The sequence below is a fragment of the Amia ocellicauda genome, chromosome 3 (genome assembly GCF_036373705.1).
Source record: "Amia ocellicauda isolate fAmiCal2 chromosome 3, fAmiCal2.hap1, whole genome shotgun sequence".
Taxonomy (NCBI): Eukaryota; Metazoa; Chordata; class Actinopteri; order Amiiformes; family Amiidae; genus Amia; species Amia ocellicauda.
In genome coordinates this window covers 35,812,733-35,831,758 of record NC_089852.1, presented here as the reverse complement: position 1 = coordinate 35,831,758, position 19,026 = coordinate 35,812,733, and the positions used below count along the sequence as shown (strand labels likewise).

At 42.3% G+C, this 19,026-nt stretch overlaps 2 protein-coding genes across 4 annotated transcripts; one reads left to right on the top strand and one right to left on the bottom strand.

The window, feature by feature from the left end:
- Positions 1 to 288: 288 nt before the first annotated feature.
- Positions 289 to 7,010, top strand: cep57 (centrosomal protein 57). Of its 3 annotated transcripts, none has more exons than XM_066699237.1 (11): positions 289 to 559; positions 1,534 to 1,690; positions 2,831 to 3,010; positions 3,237 to 3,358; positions 3,450 to 3,566; positions 3,999 to 4,076; positions 4,369 to 4,470; positions 4,669 to 4,749; positions 4,940 to 5,205; positions 5,488 to 5,632; positions 6,408 to 7,010. In XM_066699237.1, exons 1-11 carry the CDS (start codon positions 512 to 514, stop codon positions 6,642 to 6,644), a joined length of 1,533 nt encoding a protein of 510 aa, XP_066555334.1. In that variant the 5' UTR covers positions 289 to 511; the 3' UTR covers positions 6,645 to 7,010. The 3 variants fall into 3 exon arrangements, with proteins under 3 accessions (XP_066555334.1, XP_066555333.1, XP_066555332.1); XM_066699236.1 differs by having other exon boundaries at positions 1,528 to 1,690; positions 4,672 to 4,749; XM_066699235.1 differs by having other exon boundaries at positions 290 to 559; positions 1,528 to 1,690.
- A 1,580-nt stretch (positions 7,011 to 8,590) lies between these two features.
- On the bottom strand, positions 8,591 to 17,752 carry mtmr2 (myotubularin related protein 2). Its single transcript, XM_066699234.1, has 16 exons — positions 17,529 to 17,752; positions 16,690 to 16,798; positions 16,175 to 16,198; positions 15,256 to 15,331; positions 14,774 to 14,868; positions 14,207 to 14,311; positions 13,975 to 14,076; positions 13,677 to 13,760; positions 13,180 to 13,329; positions 12,703 to 12,891; positions 12,302 to 12,487; positions 11,979 to 12,185; positions 11,770 to 11,862; positions 11,340 to 11,453; positions 10,909 to 11,085; positions 8,591 to 10,619 (listed from the first exon to the last, which is right to left on the bottom strand). The coding sequence occupies exons 1-16, from the start codon at positions 17,606 to 17,608 to the stop codon at positions 10,455 to 10,457; spliced, it is 1,956 nt and encodes a 651-aa protein (XP_066555331.1). The 5' UTR covers positions 17,609 to 17,752; the 3' UTR covers positions 8,591 to 10,454.
- Between the last annotated feature and the right edge of the window lie 1,274 nt (positions 17,753 to 19,026).

Genomic DNA, 19,026 nt, shown 5'->3' with positions numbered 1-19,026 from the left:
ACAACTGTGGGTTTCTTTTATATGCCAGCAGAATGGTATTGGTGTACCTTTCTGTCTAGATACATCACACACACGCACATATTAATGATTTTATACAAAGCAAATGAAACATTAACCTGTGGTTTTAAAATATTGTACTGGCACAATGGTAAACATAATAATCATGTGAGCCAAAATGAATACCCGCTGCGAAGTTACAGTCAGATAAGCGGAGTATAATTTGTATCAAGAAGTCCTGCCCAATTTCCTTCCATGTCCAATGGTTGCATTACAATTTCGCATTGCTCTCTTCCTATTGGTCGGATTGTATTTCAATCAAACCTGCTTTTTGTTCTTTGCCACGCCCTCAACTCTGACGCCATCACGTTGCACTGAATTTACGCGGCAGTGTTGATGCAGTTTCCTGTGCTGTCGTTGTGCGGCTAAATTGGCTGCAAATTTCCATTTAATAACAATAGTCATCTGTAAATGATATACTTAAAAACATTAAAAAAACAAAAATGCATATTTAATGGCGACAACTGCAACAGCACCCGGAGCATCTTACACACTGGAGACGGTATGATGATACGTCAGCTATAGTGTTTGTATTTGAAAATATATATATTTTGTAGGTACAGTAAGTTAGTGATGCCAGTCGTAGCATCATGATCTGCGTTAGAAATGTTGTAGCATTTGTAAGTTCATCAACTATTAATTACTGTATGTCGCCTCAATTGTGTGCCAATACGAAATATACAGTAACTAATACGTTGTTTTAAACCTGATTAAGGTGTTTTATGATTACATTATCAGCCTTAATGCGCATTGCACGATTTTGTTGTGTTGTAATTTTGTGGCGAAATTATATCATTGAAATCTTTGTGAATGTTCTCTTGTTCCACATGGTTTAGCAACAAGTGTTGTGATGTCACTTTCTATATTGTAAAGCTTAGCTTGATTTTATTTATTTATGTATTTATTTATGATGATTACTCTCTCACATGTTCTTCTACAGCCTAATGTCAGGTGTGATGTTTTATAAATATGTGCTCAAGTCTGTCTTACTTGCATTGAAATGTATGTAGAGACAAGCACCTACAAATATACACAGTTCAGGAAACCAAGAACAAATACATTTAGAAGAGACTCCCTGAATGCCAAGATTTTAGGAAGTGCACAAGGGGGTGCAGCGCCATTAGTTTACAGTGCCTTTCACTCTGCTTCAGAGCCGTTTTGTATGGTTAACTTTCTGTCCCACTACACTTACTGAGAGTTGGTTTCAGGTAATTGTATCACATGCTATTGCTTTTTGACTTTAAATCTATTAAGTGTGAACGTTAGCAACTTTAGCTTAAACCGCACCACACTGATGCAGAGTCCAGAACATTGTATAACAAGAGAAACATCATAACTCTATAACATAATGTCTATAGATGGATTCTTGATAACATTACAAGACAACCACAGATGTAGCCTAAACCGAACGTCAGATACTGATGATGGCTGCTTGACTACTTCAGTGCTGTATGGGTGGTTTGTGTTCAGCTGCAGGACCGGCTGACCGGACGCTGCCATGTGCCGGTGATGTCTGACACTGTGTCCCTGCCTTCATATATGGACTACCCTTCAGAGCGCCCCTTCCTCAATGCCAGCCTGCGGCGATCCCCTAGCAGGCCGGTCAAAGCCTACCCTGAGAGCAGCAGCACAGGTAACCTCTCCCATCCCATCTTTCCATGTTGCCTTCAACTACAAAGGCGTTGGATCCTGTGATTGTTCCCTTTGTGGAGCTATGCTCTCTGTTCAGGAAGAAGTTGGGCCTACACCCTGTTAAACATTTACAGTTAACCCTTGCTTTTCCTAGTGACTGTTAAATATAGCTTTCAGAGTAATTTAACTTATGCACATTTTAGTGCTTTAAAAAAGGGGTGGTAAGCTTACCAGTACAAGGTTTTATAATTATGGGCCAAAGTGTCATCTTCAGTTTCATGATACATTAGGAATAGTATACAAAATTAAAAATACTGAATAACAACATTGGCAAATGGCTATATTTGGTAGTCTTGTGATGAAAGTGTGGCAGTGATAGGATTGCAGTTTGCCCCTTTACACTCGTCTGCACAACACAGTCTGAAGCTGTAGGAAGTGCAGTGTGATTCAATTAAGATCTCTGCTTGTGGTGGTTACATTAATATTTCAGTGACGATGTTACTAATTATTGATGAGAATTCCTTTCCATGTATATTGCATGTACGCTGAAATGACAAAGCTCGAAGTATCAGAATAATGGGAGGGCAACTTTAAATCTGTCGTGCTGAAGCTTGACTTACAATAGCTTCCTAGTCTATTAGTGGCAAGCCCTGGGAAACCTGATCCCATGTCGGATCGAAATGAGAGAGCTCTGTTTCCTACAAACAAGTTTATGCCTCAGACAAGATATACTCATCAGGAGAGCTGGAGACCTGTTCTAATTCAGGCAGATGTATGTATTGAAGCTCTTTATAGAAGTATGTTTTTATGAAAGAAAGAGAATACAAACATAGCATCTGGAGACACTTTCATTGATCTACAACTTTTCCAGGAAGAGACTTATGGATCTCAGAACATGTCTTTTTAACCAAAATGTTGAAGCACTGCAGGTATGATGTGATTTTTCCCCCTCTCCTAATTGTACCTATATTCTTCAATATTTTGGTTGTATAGTTTATGTAATACACAACGAAGTTGTACCTGTATCTGCTGATGTAATTTGAAGGAAGGATTAGGGTCTCCTACAGGAGAGGCTAAGGAAGCTCTCCGGGAAAGGATTTTGCTACCTCTGATATTGATTCTCCAGCCCTGTGTTCCCCAGCGATCTTGTCTGCACTGAAGAACCTGCAGGAGAAGATCCGGCATCTAGAGCTGGAGCGGACACAGGCGGAGGAGAACTTACAGCGTCTGTCCCGGGAGACCTCTCGGTACAAGAGGGTGCTGGAGCGCGAGAAAGAGTCCAATGATGAGAGCTACACCCAGGCTGCCCGCCACAACCAGGGTGTGTGGATACATTTAATCAGAATTAAACATGTACCTCTTGTCAGCTCGCAAAACAAAGAGGGCCGAGTTTTAAGTGTGTGGTTTTCCCTGCACAATTAGTTAAATCATGTGTAGTTTAAATGAGATTTATTATCAGGGGTGGGGTTTAAATCGCATCACACTACAAGTGTTGCTTGAGGATCTGAGGTAGTTGATTGTAGATGTTTTGTGCTCCTGTCGCTCAGAGCTGGCGACACAGCTGGTTGCTGCCGAGTCGCGCTGTAATCTCCTGGAAAAACAGCTGGAGTACATGAGGAAGATGGTGCGCAATGCAGAGTCGGAGAGGACCGCAGTGTTGAAGCAGCAGGTAGCTAAAAACAGAAATATCCATTCCAAGTGAGAGTAAGAAGAGTAAATGCTCAGTTCTTTGATTAGTATTTGATTCCTTCCTGCCTTAGGTATCATTGGAAAGAGAGAGATCTGCTGACCACTTGGACGTGCGGGCCAAGTTTGAGAAGTTAGACCTGCTGGAACAGGAGTACCTGAAGCTCACGGAAACACAGAACCTGGCAGAGGTCAGACATGGCGATTTGTGCAATGTCTTACAATCACTAGATGTTGATTTAATGTAATCAATGACAAGGGGAGTGTCTAATACACAAATGTGGAAGTGGCACAGTCAGTTGAAAAGAAGAATGTAGTAAAGAATATAGCCAAGTTTTTTCACACTTGCAAGTTTATGCTTTTGAACTTAATGCACTCAATTCGCATCATGCATTCGTAGGAAGGCATACATTTCTTAAACCTATTCAAAAATAATCCCCTAACTGGACATGTTATCTGTTCCTATAAGTCCTAATTCAGAGTCCTAGTTCAAAATTTCTCTGTTAATCTTTTCTTTAAGATGACTGTGCTCCTTTGGACTTCTTTTAGTAAAAGACTACTTTTTAAAAACATGGATGTGCGGGACTTGTGTTGATGCTGAGGTGTTTCTTATCCTGATGTAGAATAAAATCCGTGAGCTGGAAATTAAGCTTCAAGAGGAGGAGCATCAGAGGAAGCTGGTTCAGGACAAAGCTGCCCAGGTAGAGCTCGACTGCACTGCGGTTTCCCAGCGTCCGGTCACTGTGCACCCAGCTGCTTATGTGTGGTTGCGTTGTTGTGTAAATGGACAGCTGAAATGGTAATGGGTAGAAGATACCACTGCACTGGGCTGCCCCAATCATAGCAGTAAAGTGCATGGTTCATTATAGGAACTGAATTTCCTCAATGGACTTCATATGCAGTGTGTTCATTTTGGCAGGAGATCATCTGATAGTGTAAAAAAAGACAGAATTTAGCTTGGAAGGAAAATCTCACCTTGGCTTTTCCCTGCAGTTACAAACCGGGCTAGAGGCCAACCGAATCCTGCTCCAGTCAGTGTCTCCGCTTCCTCACAAGACGACAAAAACGAAGAAGAAGAAAAAGCAACAGGCTAAAGTAAGGCTTACAAAATGTTTGGCGTTTGCTATTTGTGTGTAGAGATCATAATGCAGGTATACCTGCTATGCACAGATCCGTGATGGCATGAATTCATGAAATGAATGTAAATGAAAACGGCTTCTGATATGCTTTAACCAATGCATCTGTAGTCCAGCTGTCACCTTTCACCGGTTGACTTGTTTTCCTTTCCTTCAGAAGGTCCCACAGCAACACCATTCACATGCCGAGCCTCATTACAGACTCAGCCTGGGGGACGTGCCATTCGTGGCAGGGAAGGTGAGACCCTATGATTTGGGTACAGGTGTTCTGCTATGAAAAAAATAATAATAATATATCTGCCAAACCTGCATGTTATTGGAAAATCTTTGTTTTATCATTCCTTCAATCTAATGACCATTTCCTGTCCTACATCTGTCATGTTTCCACCCTCGTAGTAAGATGCACTAACCCTGGTGTTGGTCTGCAGTCCACAGCCTCTAGTCACTCCGTCCGTGCCAACGTCCAGCACGTCCTGCACCTCATGAAGCAGCACAACCGGCAGCTGTGTAACAACCGCGTGCTGAGCGAAACCCCATTGGCTAGGAAGTCCTCCTCCGTGACTGTTTCCGCCAATGGGAAGAAGCCTGGCCACAGCTCCAGCACTAGCTCCGCCTCTTCCTGCTCCTCCTCCTGTAGTGAAGAGCTGGCTGAGCTGCTGCTGGCCCTGCAGGACGAGTTTGGACACATGAGCTTGTGAGTATCGCCCTGCTGAGGAAGACACTGCCCACTCTTCCCTGTGAGGAGCAGCTCTGCCTTGTTCTTTCTTAGCCCAGTACCTGTTTTGGTTTTGGAAAGGAAATTGAATCGGCAAATGTTACAAGTTTCTGATAAGATGGGAGCTCTAATGTTTGTTTGTACTTACTTATGTACTTATTTATGTTGTTCATTTGATATAGTTGTTCCCCCTCATCTGTGTGTTTGAAGTGTCTCTCTGGGGCTGCTGCCAGTGCTGATGGGCGTTTGTGTTGTTGACAGTGAGCACCAGGAGCTGGTGAAGCAGACACAGGAAGCCCGGTCAGACCGCCTACGCCACGACCTGGAGAGAGAGCTGGAAGGCCTGGTCAAGAGGATGGAGAGCAAGGGGGAGCAGATCGCCAAAGTCCGCCGGCACCAAATTCAGGTGTGAGCTGCAGGGTCTGCTTAGATAGAGCTCCAGGCCATATAAATGAGGGATGTCACTAAGCTAGGGCAAGGGCAGGCTACTGCCTATTGTAAGTACTACCCACACACAACACAGTAGTACGCACTGCAGATTAACATTTCAATATTGTAGAATCTAATAACAGTGAATAGTGAGGTGTGAGTAAACACTAGTGTTGCCACTGGTAGGCTGTGGTCAGTTACCTTTTATCATGTGACTGTGGCTTTAAGGACTGACTTCTACTTGTTTACTTTTTTATAATATTTTTAATTATAAAAATGGGCAATTTTAATACATGTATAACTTTTAAGCAGCTGTAGAGCTTTAATGCAAAATGTAGATTAAATTACTCAACATAATGCTTTTTAACAACCTTAATTTAACTGTAATACCATTCACACCATATAGAGTCTTTATGTGGAACTGTGATATTACAGTGCAGAAAGGAGAGAGTCTTCATGGTTACCAACTGTACTCATTAGTAATTACCTGCCCCTAGTCAGCACCAGATTGTCAAGCTAGGCCCATATGAGCTCACACCTAATTCAGTTAACTAGATAGAAAAACAACCCTAACCTTTATGAGAGCCTACGTTTACTGGGGCCTCTCACCCCAGCTCTAGCCCAGACCAAAATGTCACCCTAATTTGATAACTTAATTTGAATTACTCAAATCAGTGCTTTGGAACTACCTTGATGTAATCGTAACCCCATTTTACCGCAGGATATTTACCTCCGCTCTTGTTCTTTTTCAGCTTGAGAAGTTGAAGAAGGAGTCTAGGAGCCGGCAGAGGAGTGCAGGGGAGGTCAGGGGGCGGCAGGGCGGGCGAGGGGAGGTGAAGGTCACCACCACAGTGACCACACGGGGCCCGGCAGCAAGGACAGTGAAGGTGAAGCCGGGGGAGAAGAGCAAAGATAGCCTGCGTCTCCTCAGGGACATGCAGAGCCTGCAGACCTCCCTGTGCAGAGACCAGATCAGCTGGGACTACTGAGGATGTCCCACCTGCAGGGCGCAGGGCGAGGGCAGTGCGCTACTCTGGCATACGCAGCATTGCAGCTATACATCTCGGTGTCCAGAGGTCACGGGTCCGTTTTCTACAGAGGAATGGACCTACGAGGATGTCCAGACAGACCGCAAAGGTTACGTGTGCAGATTACAGGCTTTAATCTGCTTTCTGCCTTTTTGATCATGATGATTCAGTGACTATTTACTAACATTTGAACTACGTTCAGTTCCTTTCTCCTCCAGATGACACTTGTTGGTTCAAATGACTTTGAAGAGAATGCACATGCATTAATCTTGTGGAAATATTCATTGTAAATTGGAATTAATAAACTGACCGTGTGGTATCTTTAAATTGATCAGAATTGAAACTCAGGACTACAGGAGCATAAGGATTGTAATATCAGAGCACCTCAGGGTGGTACACTGTCCCATCTGGATTGGATTTTAACATTTCTAATTGTGTCCAGGTTTTATTTTTTTATATATATATATAATTTATTTTTGACATTTCTATGATGGGTTGGTTACAGAGTTTAAAAGTCTAACTATGTAGTCCATCAAGTTGCAAAGTAAATAAAAAAAAAATAATAAAAAAAAATCTGTATCAATATACACTCACCTAAAGGATTATTAGGAACACCATACTAATACTGTGTTTGACCCCCTTTTGCCTTCAGAACTGCCTTAATTCTACGTGGCATTGATTCAACAAGGTGCTGAAAGCATTCTTTAGAAATGTTGGCCCATATTGATAGGATAGCATCTTGCAGTTGATGGAGATTTGTGGGATGCACATCCAGGGCACGAAGCTCCCGTTCCACCACATCCCAAAGATGCTCTATTGGGTTGAGATCTGGTGACTGTGGGGGCCAGTTTAGTACAGTGAACTCATTGTCATGTTCAAGAAACCAATTTGAAATGATTCGACCTTTGTGACATGGTGCATTATCCTGCTGGAAGTAGCCATCAGAGGATGGGTACATGGTGGTCATAAAGGGAAGGACATGGTCAGAAACAATGCTCAGGTAGGCCGTGGCATTTAAACGATGCCCAATTGGCACTAAGGGGCCTAAAGTGTGCCAAGAAAACATCCCCCACACCATTACACCACCACCACCAGCCTGCACAGTGGTAACAAGGCATGATGGATCCATGTTCTCATTCGGTTTACGCCAAATTCTGACTCTACCATCTGAATGTCTCAACAGAAATAGAGACTCATCAGACCAGGCAACATTTTTCCAGTCTTCAACTGTCCAATTTTGGTGAGCTTGTGCAAATTGTAGCCTCTTTATCCTTTTTGTAGTGGAGATGAGTGGTACCTGGTGGGGTCTTCTGCTGTTGTAGCCCATCTGCCTCAAGGTTGTACGTGTTGTGGCTTCACAAATGCTTTGCTGCATACCTCGGTTGTAACGAGTGGTTATTTCAGTCAAAGTTGCTCTTCTATCAGCTTGAATCAGTCGGCCCATTCTCCTCTGACCTCTAGCATCAACAAGGCATTTTCGCCCACAGGACTGCCGCATACTGGATGTTTTTCCCTTTTCACACCATTCTTTGTAAACCCTAGAAATGGTTGTGCGTGAAAATCCCAGTAACTGAGCAGATTGTGAAATACTCAGACCGGCCCGTCTGGCACCAACAACCATGCCACGCTCAAAATTGCTTAAATCACCTTTCTTTCCCATTCAGACATTCAGTTTGGAGTTCAGATTGTCTTGACCAGGACCACACCCCTAAATGCATTGAAGCAACTGCCATGTGATTGGTTGGTTAGATAATTGCATTAATGAGAAATTGAACAGGTGTTCCTAATAATCCTTTAGGTGAGTGTATATAGATGTATAGATGAGACAGAGAGAGAGACTACATTCAACTCTTTGTATATATACAGCTGGCATAGTTACCATTATAAATCAGGAAATATACTCACAATTAAAAAGCTCTGAAATGGCTTTATTTGTGTATGGAATGCAAAACAAATAAAAAAATAATGAACAGTACTGGGATTAGTGATGTTACGAACGGAATGCAATTAAAACACGAGTCATCCAGTGAAACTATCCAGCAACTAGTTACAGTGCCAGATAATCCACTTCATTATGGGAACATTGTTCAGTCAGTTCAAGTTACAATGAAAACAGCAGTGGCAATGATTTCCCCACTTAGGGGGAGAATTGAATTCAAACCAAAAACATGGTTAAATGATTATACAAACAAATGCAAAAGATGAAAATAAATATTTACTTACAAGCTAGTTGTTATAACAATGGTTTTACACATACATCATCCCACCTTCATTAAATAAATAATTTTCAAACCCAAGTAAACGAAGCTGGTTCACACTGTAAATGCGACCAGCGTTTTTTAGCATCACTGTCTTACCATAAATGATACATTTCTTCGTTTAGTGGTAGAACGGTTAGTGCAATAAAGTAAGTGCAAAGTAGGCTAACTGCACGATTGGTTATTTTGAACAAAGTATTTCTGATGGAATTTTACAACATTTGAGATATAGTGTTTATAAATATAGAGCTTTCAATGGGATAAAGCAGAGTAAATGTGAAAATATATTTTGCTTTACAGAGGTTAGAAGGGTAAAACACTACAGTGTGCCTCCCAATGAACAGAACATGTAGCACTTGATAGCATGCTTCTCCTGTGGAAGGGTGTTGAACGCAACATTGTAGCACCAGAAATGTACTTAAGATGGACACAGGAAGTAAAATGAAGCTGTCTGGGAGTTGAGCATTGTTGGGCACAGTGGGATTGCAGAGCGTTCACCAGAGCACTGGGATCTGAAAAATAAAGACAACTGGTGCTGTGTCACCCAGCAGACTATCAAATATAAGTTAGCAAACCTATATACATTTACACTTAATAATGATTATAGAAGCCAAGGTTCATCTCTTCATGCTCTATATACCTATATTAATAGTCTCAAGGTTTCAAGGATTCTTCATACTACATTCTATTAGTGAGGTCTTCAAAGCAACCCATTAGACTACTTGAAGTAGGCAAGTCCAGCTAGCTACCATTATCCAATGATGAAGCACTCCCAACACACATCTCCAGAGGGATACTTGGGAGTGCTAAACCATAGGGAACATATACTATTTGTACAATAAGAGGAATAAAATGGCAGAGTGTTTAGCAACAACATTTGGTCACCTATCATGTGTTTGGCTGTTTGGCTGCCTATCAACTGCTCTGTGCATGTGAGGAAGCAAAGACACTTCTCTGTATTGATTAAGTTTAGAAAGCACAATTTACCTTAAACCATGGCAGTTCTATACTTGCTTTAACTACCTCTATTTCAGTTCCAATAACTGGTTGACTGAATGCATTTTATCACATAGCTTCTGTAAAACCCCAGACTAAAGAAATGAATACATTTTAAGGGATAATAAGCTTGTTACACAAAATAAAATTAATAACTGTAAATTGTGAATAATCGGTGGCAGAGTCTGGATGCAAGCTTCCCTCCCACAGAGGGCACTAGAATATGGCTAGTGAGTGAGGCCACCCCACGGCCGCTGATAATGACATTCCCGTTCCGCTTCCGGAGGTAAGGGTTGGAGTCCTAGCATAGGGGAGCTGCAGCTGGTGAGAGCAGGAGTGAAGCTCAGCGCCGAAGCTCGTCTTCTCGTGTCTCCCAATATGTCACTGCAAGGCTTCTTTCCAGAGCGATCCCTGCAGAAATTAACTACAGTGCAATGTATACGTATACTGGTCATAAATAGGATCTGTTTGGAAGCAGCGCACCGGGCGGCAGGTGCAGCGAGTGGATCTGTGCTCCTCAGACAAAGGTCTGGACAGGCGTTATGGAGCGCGTGGGGGAGCCCGCCCTCTCAGATGAGGAGGAGGCCGAGCGATTGGTCACCTCACGCTGCAGCTCCTCCACCTTCTTCTGCAGCTCTGCCCTTTTGGCCAGCAGTTCCTTGTAGCGCTGGTGCACGGGCTCCTGGAAAATCAACAGCAGCAACATGGCAGCGTTGCACAAGAAAATACTTAACTAGTGTGTAGCTGAACAGCAGCAACACCAGCTCAGCTACAGAACACCAGGATAACTTGTTTTGGTGCCACAATCTGACCAGTCATCACCTATTATTTACAGGCATTGACCAGTTGTTCATTGAACGGTGTTTTGGGTTTTTGAGTGAAGGTCCTATCCCAGCAATATAATAGACCCTATTCCACGAAAATATTTTTTTGTAAATAATACATTAGTAAAGTACAAGCTGCCTCCTCACCTGTGGCCTCATTCGGGGGTTCCAGCGGATGTAGTAGCCCACCCAGAGCTCCAGGTGGCGCATGCTGACCACGGGGAACAGAACATGGTTGGTGTAGTTCACATAGAGGGGGTTGGTGAATTCCTCCAGCTGACTGTTGATGTAGGACCACAGTGAGATGGACTTTTTCTGCACCTCCTGTTGAGCAACATCCGAGTCACACTTTTGCCATTTTCCGGGTACAGTACATACACCAGTCCAGAACCGATTCATGGAGATCATCTACATATACATGGTTGTGGCATGTAAAGTAAACATTTAAATAAAAATATCAACATAACACAATCCTGACAATGCTGTTCTCTCTGTATGCATTTTGCATTCGCAGGACTGGCTGTTATTTGCACTGAAACGTGTGGATGAGGTGTAACGCATCCCCCGCTAGCTCTCACCTCCTTCACTCGCTGCTGCTCGCTGTTACACAGGAAGGTGCCGAAGAGGCAGCTGTACAAGTGGTCTAGGATTGTGATGAGGAAGTATTCGTTGAACTCGAACGCTGCGGGAAACTGCCACACCAGGCACAGACACCGGAGACAGTAATTAGGGAAGTACAAGATGAGTAAATCACGGATGCCATGATGGGAACTCTGTAACTAAAGGAGGAACTGCAATGATGCACAGGACTCTGCGTATTGGCCAGGTTCATCCATGACAGCTCTACCTGCAACCTCTGTAACCTCTAATATGTCAAGACTCTGGGGGACAAACAGTTCAGTGTTAAAGCTCCAAGATGCTGTAATACACTTCCCTGAAGATATTAGACTCGCCTTTTCTCTCTCCTTTAACTCAAAATGAATGACATGCTTTCTGCCCCACTCTTACCTGTCTTGTCATCTGCCACACACAGTCGATGAACTGCAGGAACACGGGGGAGCGGTCAGCGTCCGTGTGGTTCTTGTCCCCATGTCCGATTCTCTGTGGGTGAAGGAGGATTGAGAAGAGTTAGAAGAGAAGTGAGAAGAGAAGAGTCTTGGGCACAGAGGAAAAAAAAAATGGAGGATGACGGTTTGCGCTGGGGAATGCAGCAGTACCAGCTGGAAGCGGTGTCCGAAACTCAGCCACTCCTTCTCCACGAGCACCTGGAAGCCGCGGACGGTGCGGTAGTAGCTGTCCAGCATCAGCATGGAGAGGGAGGTGAGCTGAGCGGTGCGGTCCCAGCCATCGCTGCAGTGCACCACCACCGAGGTCTTCCCCGACTCCACCTTGTCGGCAATGCGCAGCGCCCCGGCCAGGATCAGCTGCCGCAGGAGACACAAGCGGCCTCTCATCACAAACACGGAGACCCCCGTTGCTCATTTCCATTTTAAGTTGTCCTATTATTATTCTACATGAACTCTCCAACCCCACCACTCACCTTGATGTGCTCCAGCCAGTGTGTGGACTCCAGGTTGGAGAGCCAGTGGGTCTCCTCGATGTTGGGGTGCACCACCTCCTTGAGCTTGCGCAGGGACTCCCTCATCACGTGGATGTTGTGGATGTCCAGAAACACGAGCTCTGCGTTCTGATAGGCGTCCTCACTCTCGAAGCCCCCGCCTTTCGTCTGAAACGAGCATCACAATGAACACTAACAGCGCAGCACTTGGAATCTAGGGAAGCTAGTTTTACACAAGGACAGATCTTTAAAAGACAAATGGTTTAAACTGATAAACTGATATTGAACTCAAGAATGTACACCAAGAATGTATACTATTATTATAAGTAAGGGCCTGCCGTGAGCTCAGCAGGGGGCGCAGTGTCGATACCGAGGGAACAGACCTTGTTTGCGACCGCATTGACACTGTGCCGGGCATCAAAGATGAAGAGCTTGTGGGACTGAGCGTTGGCGTCCATGATGGCCTGCAGGTATTTCTCGTCGTCTTTGCTGCGTTTCCCATTCACCCCCACCATGGGCTGGCTGCAGCGCGTCACGGTGGCCTGGCTCTCTGGGTGGATCCACGACAGGACCTGGGAAGCAAAAAGACAGAACCTGCCAACCACGTCTACTGCATTTCCTAGGAGCTGTTTAGAAAATTCTAATTTCAAACTGAAGTAGGTTTTCTTATTTTAAAATCCTAGGATGTAGAATGTAAAGTTAATTTCTTTCAGTTTAAGGGCAACTTTCAAAGTGTTCCAGTGTCAATGGATTCTTATGGTCATCCTATTCCTTAGATATTTAGATACTGTAGTAATAAGTACAGATTGATGTCTTCTATAATAATGGCAAATTGAAGCCCACCATACTGACACACTTACTGGGATTCGACCTTTGGCCCTGAAGGCTGAAACTCTCTTCAGCTCTTCATCAGGAATGTTGACAGGTACGACCAGTACAGCGGGGTAGGTGTCACACAGCTCAAAGTGGTCATTGACCTTCGTTATTCGCCAGCTTTCATTGGGCAAGCCCTAGAGTGGACACAACAACAATCAAACCACAAAAACAGCACTGAAAACAAAACTGACAAATTCGACTTCAAATAAGTTGATATTACTGGTTATTCTTGGGTTTATGTATTCTAATAAAAACTTTACAAATGTATTATGGGTTAAGATATAACAAATTCATATTCAGTACAAATAAACACACATTATGAATGTCAGTTTAAGGACATTTCTCTATTATCTATAGCTGGCTGACGCATATTAGATGCCCTTGAATGTGAAAGGACAATTACTTTGTCAACAAACAGGCCAATCCTCAAACCTGAAAGTTATGGGACTAGAAATGTGGAACAGAAAAAAGCTGTGTTTACCTGTCTCTTATATTCAGAAATGGCATCATACATCTTCCAGCCATTTTCAGGGAAAACCTGTCCATAATCATATGCAAAGACTTGCTGCAGCAAAAAGAGGAAATAGGTAAACAAAGGAAAGAAAAACACTAAAGATTATCTGTAGTTATGAACGCCACCCAGCACACACAAAAGTCATAGTATTATACGAAGAAAGAAAGAAAAAATAATAATAGTGGGTTTTCTACAAGCTCAGGCAGTTTGGTTAGTATTGAAAACATTGAGACCATTAGAAGACAAGGTAAACATGCCTCCTTACCATGCTATTGGAAATGGGAAATGCAAATTTCATGAGGGTCTCAAATATCGACCTCCTGTTGTGACCTTCTTGTTTATGAGCAAACCTCAGATTTCGTATATCCTGTGGAAACACAGGGTTCAAAGCGCTGATCAATACAAGCAAAATAATACAAGACAACAATAAGTTTGGCAGTAATAGCAACAAATCCATCTAGAAGCTGTGCCACAGCCCTGGTGTCTTGGGCACTCACTTTGCAGATGAGTCCGAAAGAAACCTCCCCACGACTCGAGGCCGTGCCGATCTTCTCGATGCGGCTGATCACTCCCAGGGGAAGGTCCAGGACGAATGCTGGATCCTGACCAATAAACAAGGAAGAGTTTGAAGCATCTGCAATAATTTCAGCTGAGACATTAATTGCTTTATGAGAACCTTTCAACAGCCAGCGTCTTTCCAAGGCAGAAATAAATCTTGAAACAACTTTGTTTATATCTGCTTATATTAAAAAATAACATGTACAGGTGCCATTTAATGTCATCTTGTCATTGCCAGCTAGGAAGAGATGTTTTAATGCATATTTCCGAGTACTAGAAACCCTCTCTTATTCTGTGTGATGATCCCTTGGCCAATCACCTTCATTTGTTTTCAAACAGTCATTAATTTAAAACATTTGTAAAACATGTATTGCCAAATCAATATTTAATCCAGACCATTCTGACCCACATGACTGTATTGAACTCAACTGTTTTCTTTTATTATTTCCAAAGATACTTTGAAAGGTGAGAAGGTGCTAGTATGTAAGAAATACAGGAAAGCTTACCCTTTCTATGCATTTAAAAAACAGTCTGTAGTTAGTAACAGTCATGGTTCCCCTTATAGCACCAACAAATGGACAGATATAAGTCACATCTTTAGCTGCAGGGGAAAAAAAAAACAAGACAATAAGACAATCTGGAAGAAACTGCTTTAAATTATTCAACAGAACACAAAGAAGAATAAAAAAAACATGGTTAGCAAGGACCAGAATGGACATGCAAAAACATTTTTCTTATGCTGACAACATAATCTACAGAAGAAACCTTGATATATCACATCATGTTAGATGTTACATGTTACAGTTTCATGATGAGCACAATTTTTAATCATTATTACACTTCATTTGGGACACACAAAAATGACAAGAGTGAGATCAAGAACAGATATACATTACAGATGACTGCCAACATGCTAATCAGTAAAGATCACCAGTTTAAAACATGTAAACCTGTAATAGAGAGAGTCACTACACACTGGTAGACCTACCCATATCCTGTATGGATTCCTTGGGTAGTAATTGAGGTTCTTCCAATTGAGCCAATTTATTAGCGTCCCTTAGCACCTATTGTCAAAACAAGAGCGCTGTGTCATTCACAAAGCCTGTGCATGCTATACATTGAGAGCCTAAAGCAATAGCACATCACATAAAAGCTGTTCAAGAATCTCTAAATAAAATAAAACCACACACACAAAACTGTATGAAAACATGGACTTGGATGGAAGTATGCGAGTTGCTCTAGGCTCCCAACATAGAATAGCTCAACTTTGCGCAAGTTCAAGCATGGAGTTTGGAAAATGCTTCATTGCCACAGAGCAATGTATTTGGTATCAGAATATTGACAGGCTAAGCCCCTACAGACTGACTGCATAGACACTAACAGACAGCAGACACTTAGCAAAGAGGAAAAGAAAGGAAATCAATTTGCAATCAGGCAGAGGTACAGTGTGTTCATGGATACCAATATTGCGAATCTAGAATAGATTCAAAAGTTAACAATTCCTCTGCCCATACTAAACATGCAAATAGTATGTTTGTAGAAATCGATCATGAAAGATGAATGTTAAAACAAGAGATGGTCATGAAGGATGTGAATAATTTTCAGTGAGTATGCTGCCACGACTTCGGTCAGAAGTTGTATCCACATTAATTGAGGAATAGCAAAGTTGCAGTATAAGACAGAAAAGTTAGAGAGTACAAAATAACTGCAAGCTGTTAACTAAAATTGTACCATAACGACAACACACGGCATTTTTCGATGCATATTGCTTTACCGGTGTTAGAGCCATGCCATTCCGGCACTTATGCATAATGTTAGATACTAAGAAGCTAAGATACTACTAAGATATTCAATGATAAAAAACACAATATAAACAAAAAGTGTAAACAAATCACAGAATGTTTTACCTTAACATCTGGAATGCTTTTACCCTATTGAGGAAAGAAAAAAGAAAGAAAAAAAGCTAATGAGTTTATAAATCACTACAGCGGCTTTAAAACTACGAATGGCCTGATATTAAAGTCCTTACTCTGTAGGACTTCTCTCTCTTGTGTAATCAGTAAATTGAAGGCAGTCTTCTTAATGCATGCAAATACATTTTAAAACAACCTTTCAAATGCTGCTGTGCTGTCCTTGATTAAACTTCAGTGCATTTGAAAGAAATGCTGTGCAACCGAAGAACAATCGCATTTCAATTGCACACTGATGCCAATACACATTATAGTGTCAACAGAAGAGATGCAGGAAAAATATGAACCATTTCATGTCTTCAAATGAACTGGCATACCAGTGGAAGAGAGATGTTGACAACATCAAACTGGCTGTTCCCTGCTTAAAATAACGTGAATATCAATATTTAATCCCCAACCCCATGCTCCCTTCCCCCAGAGTGTCCTCAGAGTGGTCACAGTGGTATACACACCCTGAGCTCAGGGGAGAACTCAGTGGAAGTGGAGACCGAGTCAGAGGAGAGAGCAGACGGAGGTTTCGCCTGAAAAGAGCGGTCGGACCGAGAGGTGGAAGTGGAAGTACTGCAGAGAGAAGGAGAAGAACAGACCAGTGCCAACATATACACAACCTCAGGACAGCCATTGAAATCCCAAAACAACACCGATCTAACTGAACTTTTTATAGCCTGGAAGTTAAAAATCCATCGCTTTCAAAATCCCATTCATATAATTGAAAAGGAGAGTACAGTTTTACACATTCTTGGTAATGAAGTCCAGTCAAAACATGAGATATATTTAATTAATAAAACAATCAGATATTAAGTTATAATAATAATACATCTATATACATGTTATTTATTCCTAAACTGGATTAAACTGTAAAAAAAAAAAAAAAAAAAAATGTACTATACATTTGTAGTCCTAAAACAGAACAGACCCCCATAGGATTTGCATACAAGTTTTGTTTTTAAAATGAAAGGAACAATTAAATATGGTGAAGAACATAAGTCCTAAATACATAAATGTAGTGGAGTCACTATTAGGATCTTCTGTATCTATAGATCTATACGTTTTACTTTTGGGAACTATTCTTGCACTGTGATTTATTATGGATCGGATGTGGGCGAGTGAATGATGTAATAAAGTAGAACGAACGAAACCTCATTCCTGAAAAAGCAACACATTAGGTTTCTAACAGAGAGAGAAGATACAATGACTGAGTCGGTTAGAAATGCATATAAACGACGTGTTGTAGATGCGCAGGTGATGGGCTCCGTCTGTCACAGATCCTCTACCCGCGGCGAAGCCCCACCTGGCGAGCGAGTCCACGCTGGGCTGCCGGGAGGAGGACCGCTGGGACCCCAGGCTGTCGCTGCTGCCGCTCTTCTCCATGGCCGCGGTCGCCTGCCTGCGTCTGAGGAAACTCAAAGCTAGAGAGACAGAAAGCCACACCAGCGCAAATGAACAGAGAGCCCTATGTTCCCAACAGGCTCCTATCACAGCACACAGCTGGTACAGGGACAGGAAGCTGCCATCTTTACCCAGAGTTCCCGGGAAAACACAGGGGCGGGGCTTATTGTAGGGATTGCATCCTTGGGACGCAGGGTTGCCACATTGGGGGATTGTTCTCCGCAGTTGGGCGATTTTTAAGTGCCCAGGTCGGGATTTGGGGGCAATATTTGTATGGGAGGAAATCTTAGGGGATATTGTTTGTGACCTGGGGGATTTAGGGATGCGCTGCTCAGTGCATTTGCAGCTCTTTCACTGGTGATGTGCAACTCTCTGCGGACTGGTGGACGTCAATTGTGTGTCCGATAAAACAACACGCTCCCTCTAGGCTTGATGTGACTGTCTTATCAATTGTCGTGTGCAGAACAGTCAATCCATTATTGGAGCTTTTCCTAGTTCCTGTTTTCTATAAATCACACAAAGTAACGACGAATCAGGCATCTCATATTATAAGGGCTATTGTCTAACTATACACTGGCATCTACTTCTTTATGGCATAGTATGTAGGATATCCTTTATGCTTTATTTCTGTTGCAAATTAGTATATCTTGATTGTGACTTACTATCTCATAATTATGAGTTAATACCTTATTATTATGATTTTAATTCATAATTCCTTAGAATAGACAGGCTGTCTGATATTGACAATAATAGGTCTAATGTCTGTCTCTTTAGGCTTGTACAAAATGCAACATTGTGGTGGAGTCTGCAATAAATAATAAATGTCCATGAGGTGCACTGAGTGTGTGTATAAAGTAGTGAAGAGGACAGTACAGTTAGAGCTGTTGACAGAATCTAATGTAGAACAGACAGGGTCAGAATATTACATTGTTTTGCCAGCTTCCCAAACTTTTGAAGGACTGTACATATGTTTCCCCAAGGAAAGTATGAATCCCAAAGGCATTGGTATTGGTTTTGCAGTGAGGGACAGTGGGCAAGGCTCTCAGTCAATTGTGCCACCTTTAGGTGATTGCTCCATCAGATGGATTGGATCCATGTGGTGATAAGTCTCAGGTGGGTATATACATATATATATATATACACTCACCTAAAGGATTATTAGGAACACCTGTTCAATTTCTCATTAATGCAATTATCTAATCAACCAATCACATGGCAGTTGCTTCAATGCATTTAGGGGTGTGGTCCTGGTCAAGACAATCTCCTGAACTCCAAACTGAATGTCTGAATGGGAAAGAAAGGTGATTTAAGCAATTTTGAGCGTGGCATGGTTGTTGGTGCCAGACGGGCCGATCTGAGTATTTCACAATCTGCTCAGTTACTGGGATTTTCACGCACAA

What these genes read in the sequence shown, in the direction of transcription:
- mtmr2 (XM_066699234.1), bottom strand. Translation starts at nt 17,608, where the DNA reads ATGGAGAAGAGCGGCAGCAGCGACAGCCTGGGGTCCCAGCGGTCCTCC. An exon ending in CTTTCGGACTCATCTGCAAA is followed by an intron (nt 14,077 to 14,206) that starts GTGAGTGCCCAA and finishes GTGTTTCCACAG; the next exon opens with GATATACGAAATCTGAGGTT. An exon ending in AGCAGCAGCGAGTGAAGGAG is followed by an intron (nt 11,086 to 11,339) that starts GTGAGAGCTAGC and finishes GTTGCTCAACAG; the next exon opens with GAGGTGCAGAAAAAGTCCAT.
- cep57 (XM_066699235.1), top strand. Translation starts at nt 512, where the DNA reads ATGGCGACAACTGCAACAGCACCCGGAGCATCTTACACACTGGAGACG. An exon ending in AGAAAAAGCAACAGGCTAAA is followed by an intron (nt 4,471 to 4,668) that starts GTAAGGCTTACA and finishes CCTTTCCTTCAG; the next exon opens with AAGGTCCCACAGCAACACCA. An exon ending in GAGTTTGGACACATGAGCTT is followed by an intron (nt 5,206 to 5,487) that starts GTGAGTATCGCC and finishes TGTTGTTGACAG; the next exon opens with TGAGCACCAGGAGCTGGTGA.